This window comes from Capra hircus, unplaced genomic scaffold, assembly GCF_001704415.2.
Source record: "Capra hircus breed San Clemente unplaced genomic scaffold, ASM170441v1, whole genome shotgun sequence".
In the NCBI taxonomy this organism is placed as follows: domain Eukaryota; kingdom Metazoa; phylum Chordata; class Mammalia; order Artiodactyla; family Bovidae; genus Capra; species Capra hircus.
The window spans coordinates 233,750-242,891 of NW_017189807.1; the positions used below are offsets into that span (position 1 = coordinate 233,750).

Below are 9,142 nucleotides of genomic sequence, written 5' to 3' on the forward strand. Positions count from 1 at the left end.
ATAACAAAAGAGAAACAGATTTATAGATACAGAGGAAAAAATAGTGATGGGGAAGGGTCAAGATAAGGGAAGTAGATTAAAAGCTACCAACCACTATGTATAAAATAAACAATCTACAAAGATATATTTTACAACACAGGGACTATAATATTTTATAATAACATAAGTATTGAATCAGTATGCTATACATCTGAAAATAATATAACATTGCAAATCAACTATACTTAAAATAAAAACCCTTTCACATGTGTACTACAAGGTATGTTTGAAATTATTCATAGTTGTATTATTCAGAATAGTGAAATCTGGGAACTACACAAATGTCCAGTGACATGTGAGGGTATAATTAATTTGTGATATATATGCACATGAATAAACACTCTATATCTGTGATGTGGAGGAATTTTAATAAGACAACTGTATTAGGAATCTTAGAAAACAAAATACTGAGATTAATTAAAAGAAAGTCAAAGAAGGCTGCATATATTGATATCCTATATATAAAATCACAAAAAAGGACAATGAAACAAATTTATATTTAAAAATATATGCCTCTCTATAGATACAAAGAAATAGATGTAAAGAGTTGTCAATTGGCATGTTAAAAATATATAAATTGTGGGGATTTGTGTACCATTATTTTCGTAAACTACCAAATCTTAGACCCACTTCAGAGCTTCTCTGGTTCAATACATTTTTTTGCAGTTAATCATTCTGAGATCCAGAGAAAACAAGTTCCGAGTGTGACAGAAATCAATGAAAATCATCAAAGTTGAAAAGCGCAGAATGGCCATTGGCTTCTAACATTTGGCTTACAAGATAGGATGAGCGCTTACTTGTGCCTCAGGGAATTGCTCTAAATGCCATTTTGTGAGAGAGTGTAGTTCTTCAACATTAACTTGGCAACTCTGGGATTCACAATTTTTTTTAAGATCCAATCTTATAAGTAGATATTAAACTCTGTTGCTTGAATAGGAAATAGAAATGACTTGAATTATATTGTGCTATAAATTACTTTTTTGTCAACAAACATTGTCTCATATATGAATTAATCTTTACTCTTTCAGCTTTTGAATTAATGTATAATGGTATCAATTTTAAAAGTACTTCAAGTTAAAATCAGAGTCTTAACATGATATAATGAAATGAACATGTAAAAGCGACTGTAGCCTTTTATTATATATGCAATAAAACTAATAGTTTTTAATGACTTATCCAAAGACATTTACTTAATTAGCAACAGAATTGGACTCAAACTTGATTTATAAACTGCTTTTTCATGTTTTATCCAGTGAACCATATCAGTTCAAACTAGTTCAAGTTGAGAGCTTTACTTTTTCTAGTTAATTAGCTGAATAATCATTCTAATTAAAATACTAGGGAAATAGGATTCACATTTGATAGCATGTCTTATTTGCTATAGGAACCTGCATATATAATATAGCAAAGTAATACAGTGAAATATTTATTGACAGCTAAAAGTTATCAAGTACGAATTAAAATTAGAAGTGAATAACAGGGCTTCCCTGGTGGCCCATTGGTTAAGAATTCACCTTGCAATATACAGATGATGATTACAGCCATGAAATTAAAAGACGCTTACTCCTTGGAAGTAAAATTATGACCAGCCTAGATAGCATATTAAAAAGCAGAGACATTACTTTGTCAACAAAGGTCTATCTAGTCAAGGCTATGGTTTTTCCAGTGGTCATGTATGGATGTGAGAGTTGGACTATGAAGAAAGCTGAGCACCAAAGAATTGATGCTTTTGAACTGTGGTGTTGGAGAAGATCCTTGAGAGTCCCTTGGACTGCAAGGAGATCCAACCAGTCCATCCTAAGGGAAATCAGTCCTGAATATTCATTGGAAGGACTGATGCTGAAGCTGAAACTCCAATGCTTCGGCCACCTGATGTGAAGAGCCAACTCATTTGAAAAGACCCTGATGCCAGGAAGGAATGAAGGCAGGAGGAGGAGATGTCAGAAGATAAGATGGTTGGATGGCATCACCGGACTCAATGGACATGGGTTTGGGTGGACTCTGGGAGTTGGTGATGGACAGGGAAGCCTGGCATGCTGCAGTTCATGGGGTTGCAAAGAGTTGGACACGACTGAGTGACTGAACTGAACTGAACTGAATAGGGCTTCCGTGGTGGTCCAGTGGTAAAGAATTCACCTTGCAATATACAGGATACTGGTTTGATCCCTGGTGCTGGAAGATCCCACATGCTGCAGAGCAGTTAAGCCCATGTGCCACAAACTACTGAGCCAGTGCACTAGAACCCACAGGCTGCAGTTGTTGAAGCCTGTTTACCCAGAGCACATGCTCTGCAACAAGAGAAACCACCACAATGAGAAGCTCACACACCTCAACTAGAGAGTGGCTTCCACTCTTCACACCTAGAGAAAGCCCACACAGCAACCAAGACCAAGCATAGCTAAAAATAAATAAATAAATAAACCTTAAAAAAATAAGTGGGTACTATATACTATGGTATTAAAAATCACAAACACTTTAAAACTTGTATATAATGAAATATAGTCTATAGTATACTATGTAGTATATTAGTATATATAGTATAGTACATATTAATATAGTATAATTAGTATATGTACTATATACTATATGAAATGAAATGTATAGTATATACTAAATGAAATGTATATACTAAATAAAATGTATAGTGTTAATATATAATGAAATATGTGAACATTAAGTATTAATAGAATATTTTAATAGTAATGATTGAAAAATATTCATGTCATATATGTATAGTGCTTAATTGTATGCAGATTAAAAATAGGTATGTGTATATGTATTTGTTAATAATACTTAGTCTACATCCAATAAAGCTTTAGCTTTTAAAGGGATGATTTTTAATAAATTTTTGTTAAGACATATTTAAAACAATACTCTTTTTATCATGGCTGTGACTAAAAACACATTGTACTTGATCAGGCATTTAAACCTTGTTTTTTAATCCTGAGAGGACAAAATGAATTTTTCATCATCTCATGCAGATTAGCATATTATCAATTTTACTTATATTGTGACCAGAAAATGAGAGATGATATAAAAATATATTTAGGAATTGGGCATGTTATTATAAATGTTTGTTTTAATTTTTCTAATGATTCAAAAAACAGAGGAAAGCACATTTAAACCCAATTACCTGCACATACTTTGAGCTAATTATTTTTTTTAATTTTAAACAGGGATTCAACTTTAAGTGTCCACTTATCCCCAGTAAAGCTTCTTAATGGTAATGAGATTCAACCACTTTCTGTGAATTTTCCAAAAGGCGGAGTCATTGTGGGCTCTTCCATTGGAATTAATGCTGCACTCACCTGCTGTCTCAGCTTCAAGTCATCTAAACCTGTGTCATTTTTCACCAATGTTCTTTTCTGCGATAGCAAAGATAACTGGTAAGATATTTAAATGTAGATTCCTTTGTATCTGACAGTGAAGAATAATAGATTTATACTCTACAATATTATAAAATGTTAAAAAAGAAAGACATCTAAAATAATGACTTTGGACATAACATTTTTTTTTAAGTTCCAAATGCAGTGTTTCTTTCATGAGAAACAGCATGATAGTGGCTGCCAGCATATACTTTGGGGTTCGGCTGCCTGGATTTGAGTCCTGGCTCTGTTAATTTTGGTGAAGTTAGGTAATCTTCTCAGCCTCTCGGTTCTCTCATCTGTAAAATGGGGGTCATAGCAGAACCTGTCTGTTCTCTAATAATGAGAAACTCGTTGAGTTAATTATTATTGTGTTATTGTACAGGAACTGGCACAAAGGAAATGCTAGGTTAGTATTTAATGAAAATGAGAAACATCAGCATAACAAGTTTCCAGACAATATGATTTTGTTACATGTTCCTTTGACAGGTTCAAGGAAATTAAAATACACCCTGGTTAAGCCATGTTTCTAGATTTCTTAAGATGTAGGACCAGAAATTTCGCTTTTACATTATACCTTGAATGACATGTGTTAAAAAAAAAAAAGTTCATGATGTAGAGTGAATTGTATACTAAAAATGAGTATGTACTCCATGTGATAATTTATTAACTTTTAGTGACATCATTATATAGTATATTCATAGTCAAAGGATTGATTCATGCATTAAGAATTAGAAGGGTGAGATACAGATGTACTGAAATGTTGCATCCAAGGAAAAATGTGGCCAGATCCAGAACCAGGCTCATGGAGTTCTGAGCTCCAGCTTCTATATCCCTTTCTCACATATGTTGATGGATAAAATTACCTAAAATATACCTCTCAGACTATTTTTCTCTTTTAATGTTAGCAGTCCATCTTTTCTTGACATTTAAAAAACAACAACAGCCTCTTTTAATGGCATTGCTTTAGACTTCTATCAAGAACTGAACTGTATGCCTCCATCCTGGGATACTTCTGTCTTTTCGTATGTTACTGACCTTGTTCATAGAAGTTTAACTTTACTTTGCTCTAGTCCACAAATTTGCACTTTGCAAAAAGTGTTAAGTAAGATGTACCTTTGAACTCACTAATAAAAATCATGAATAACTTCTCCATGAATGCCTTAAAGATATTGAAGGCTCAGACCACATTCACAGGGTGAGGAAGGAAAGAGTTTCAGTAAATGCTGTGTGAACTAGATAGCTTCTTGGACGGTGGTACAATTGCCTCTAAGAGAGGTATGAATAGGTTTTGCTGTTACAGTGTGTTGATTTCTAGTCCACAAACAAGATGTTAGGAGACCTGAAAACAGCCGCTAGAAAGAGGAGAGTCATATATTTGAAGATGATGATTTTCTTGTCTTTTTGGTGTTGTATGTTTCCTTTCAGCCTTGAGACTCATTTACTCTCCACTAGATTTCCCCACCCTTCTTGCCTCACCTTAAACCCCATTTCAACCTTCAGCGGGTTTGAGATAAGGTAGAGCTTTTGAAACTAATTTAGAAACTTCGGAAATCATAACTGGGCTATAAAAGCGTTTTCCATATACAAAGAAACATTCCCTGGAACCTTATACTGGCAAATCCTTTTATTAATGACTTGTTAACTCCTTATCTGGTTTCCCGTAGTCCATATGATCAGCTCTTCATTCTTTTCTTAACTCTTTAAAGCTGTCTTTGCCTTTCTCTCACTATGTATTTTTGATTCTATTCAGATAAATTATGTCTTCCATTAAGAACTTCCTCAAGAGCCTCCCTTTCACCTCAGACTGTTTGGAATAAATTTGATTTTTTTTTATTCTTTTATTGCTTTTCATCATTCAGTTCAGTTCAGTTCAGTCACTCAGTAGTGTCCAATTCTTTGCGATCTCATGGACTGCAGCAAGCCAGGCCTCCCTGTCCATCACCAACTCTCAGAGTTTACCCAAACTCATGTCCATTGAGCTGGTGGTGGCATCCAACCTTCTTATCCTCTATTGTCCCCTTCTCCTCCTGCCTTCAATCTTTCCCAGCATTAGGGTCTTTTCCAATGAGTCAGTTCTTCACATCAGGTGGCCAAAGTATTGAAGTTTCAGCTTTAATATCAATCCTTCCAATGAATATTCAGGACTGATCTCCTTTAGGATGGACTGGTTGGATCTCTTTGCAGTCCAGGGGACTCTCAAGAGTCTTCTCCAACCCCACAGTTCAAAAGCATCAATTCTTCGGTGCTCAGCTTTCTTTATAGTCCAACTCTCACATCCATACATGACCCCTGGAAAAACCATAGCCTTGACTAGATAGACCTTTGTTGGCAAAGTAATGTCTCTGATTATTAATATGCTATCTAGGCTGGTCATAATTTTCCTTCCAAGGAGTAAGCGTCTTATAATTTCATGGCTGCAATCACCATCTGCAGTGATTTTGGAGCCCCCCAAGATAAAGTCTGCCACTGTTTCCACTGTTTCCGCATCTATTTGCATAAAGTAATGGGACCAGATGCCACGATATTAGTTTTCTGAATGTTGAGCTTTAAGCCAACTTTTTCACTCTCCTCTTTCACTTTCATCAGGAGGCTTAGTTCTTCTTCAGTTTCTGCAGTAAGGGTGGTGTCATCTTCATATCTGAGTTTATTGATATTTCTCCCGGCAATCTTGATTCCAGCTTGTGCTTCTTCCAGCCCAGCGTTTCTCATGATGTACTCTGCATAGAAGTTCAATAAGCAGGGTGACAATATACAGCCTTGACGTACTCCTTTTCCTATTTGGAACCAGTCTGTTGTTCCATGTCCAGTTCTAGTTGTTGCTTCCTGACCTGCATAAATATTTCTCAAAAGGAAGGTGGTCTGGTATTCCCATCTCTCTCAGAATTTTCCACAGTTTATTGTGTTCCATGCATTCAAAGGCTTTGGCATAGTCAATGAAGCAGAAATAGATGTTTTTCCTGGAACTTTCTTGCTTTTTTGATGGTCCAGTAGATGTTGGCAATTTGATCTCTGGTTCCTCTGACTTTTCTAAAACCAGCTTGAACATCTGGAAGTTCATGGTTCCTGTATTGCTGAAGCCTGGCTTGCAGAATTTTGAGCATTACTTTACTAGTGTGTGAGATGAGTGCAATTGTGTGGTAGTTTGAGCATTCTTTGGCATTGCCTTTCTTTGGGATTGGAATGAAAACTGACCTTTTCCAGTCCTGTGGCCACTACTGAGTTATCCAAATTTGGTGGCATATTGAGTGCAGCACTTTCACAGCGTCATCTTTCAAGATTTGAAAGAGCTCAACTGGAATTCCATCACCTCCACTAGCTTTGTTCATAGTGATGCTTCCTAAGGCCCACTTGACTTTGCATTCCAGGATGTCTGGCTCTAGGTGAGTGATCACACCATTGGTGATTATCTGGGTCATGAAGATCTTTTTTGTACAGTTTCGTGTATTCTTGCCACCTCTTCTTAATATCTTTTGACTCTGTTAGGTCCCTACCATTTCTGTCCTTTATTGAGCCCATCTTTCAGCAGCCATCATTTAACACAGGTCAGATCCCAGGTCATAGGCTAGATGTCATGGAATTCACACAACAGCCCTGAGATGTGGATGTTTTTAGATCTTCATCTCTTTTTGCCTATAGAGTGATATAACTTGCTAAAGCTCAGTCATATGTGAGGTGGAAGAGCCAGGAATTTGAAGCAGATTTCTGTTACCAGTGATCATGTACTCAGTCACCTTGTTTTAACACCACTTAGACTGTATAGAATCGTATAGAAGTTTTTATGGTAGGTATTCTTTTTTGAGAGTAGCACTGTTGTTTGTCATATATAAACTTTACAAAGAATAAGAATTTGAAACTTTGCATTTTCCTCTTATTCTATTCCTTTGCATCATTCTCTCACTCTCTCATAAACACACACACACACAAATGCAGGCACATGGACACACCTGTCTTATAAATACCTATATATAATTATGTTTTTAAGTAAATAGCATTTTAGTTTCTATTTTGCCCTTAAATACCAAGAAATTTAGTTTATAATTAAAAGTGCATTTTGAGTTACAGGTCTTAAAAAGTCTATATGCTCCTAAATTAGGGAATTGATAAAGAAATATCCATTGAATAGAATATGTTAATGATATTCCATGTTTGATGGTTAGTAATGATAGTAATTCAAGTCTGCTTAATGAAATTTAGGATATCATTCATTTATTTCTATTGATGTGTTTAATTTATTGATGAGGCAAAAGTCCATAAATTGTCTCCATAGTTATAGCATGAGTAAAGTGAAAGTTTATAGTTTCACTTAAGAGGCCTGTTTTACAACTACCATCAGTAAACCAACTCTACAGAAGATATTTACATAAAAATAAATTTATTATATATGGGTACTGATAAGATTTCATTAACTATTTTAGATACTTTAAATTAATAGTGTTTGCAAAAGACTTCAAATCAGTATGTGAAATTGAAACCCAGTATCAAAACAACAGCTAAAGTATGTTCTTTTGAAACTGTACATTTCACATCAATAAAATTTCAAAATGAAAGCACATTCCTTGTAAAAATTGAAATATTTTCTTTTCCTACAAAAAAAGCATGTGCTTATTATTGAACAAATATATGTGTTATTTAGAAGTTTATGTTGGATTTTTCTGTCCATTTTTAGTTACTTTAGTTACTTATATGTTATAAAGAATGGTTTTTGAGGCAGTCAAGGAACCCAGTAGTAAAATACAGTTCCTTTCTTGCCGCTATTTGAATTAATGTCTATTTTAGGTTAATATCTTTCCCATGTGCTCTTCAATGTTTTTTACTTCCTGACTTTCCTTATTTTTACTTTTGACATATGAAGTAACAATGTAGGGGTGTGTGTGCATATGTTTGTGAGAGAGAATGAAGAAATATATATAATTCTATTAATTATGTAAGTAAAATGGCTTCTTGAGTATTTAGATTATGTTTTCTGTTGTTTTTTTTTCTTTCTGAACTAAACAATTTAGTTTCTGTATTGCCTTTGTACACTGAGGAATTTAGTTTATAATTATGTTAAGTACATTTTGAGCTAAAAGTCTTAAATAAGCTATACTCTCTAGAATTAGGAGATTAATCAGCACATATCCCCTGAATTAAAAAACAGAAATTTCCTTATGTAGATAAGAGTTGTGGAAAGCATTCTGAGAAATAATCTGCCTTGAATGGGGGGTGTTTGTTGTGTTGTAAGGTCAGTGAACTTCTAAAATGTCTGCAGGTGGCCCCTAAGTCTCTTTAAGATGAATTCATCAATATAAATAACTAAGGGGGAGATACACTTTTAGAAATCATAATAAGTGTATAATAACACCTTCTTTGGATAAGTGATAACATTTAATTTGGAACTGGAAAATAAAAAAGTCCAGGTGTTCAGTTTGCAAAACCCAGTGTCAAGGGTGGTCTTGAACAATCAAAGTGAAATTCAGTCACCCAGATATCTTTAACAGTATTAGCAATTAGCAGTTCTGACATTGTGAGTAAAGATTGAGTCATTCACTCCTTTATTTAAATATTTATTGAATGTGTACTATGTACCAGATACCTACCAGCCATTTAAGCAATAGGGGTTTATGTCAGAAATCACAGCATGATCCCTGCCTTGTGGAGCTTAGCATCTGGCAGGGGGAAGAGAGGCAGTAAACAGTAAATCCTACTAAAAGGGTAAGTCTGTGATAAGGGTAAGTGTGTGATAATTGATGGAGCCA

The 9,142-nt window shown here is 34.7% G+C and overlaps 1 protein-coding gene across 1 annotated transcript in view; it reads left to right on the forward strand.

The window, feature by feature from the left end:
* LOC108634685 (cilia- and flagella-associated protein 47-like) overlaps window positions 1–3,429 on the forward strand; it is a 132,425-nt gene extending 128,996 nt beyond the window's left edge. The window contains exon 26 of the mRNA XM_018044760.1: window positions 3,216–3,429. Within this exon, the coding sequence (XP_017900249.1) occupies window positions 3,216–3,429 (214 nt within the window). The remainder of the gene's footprint in view (window positions 1–3,215) is intronic.
* The last annotated feature ends 5,713 nt before the right edge of the window (window positions 3,430–9,142 follow it).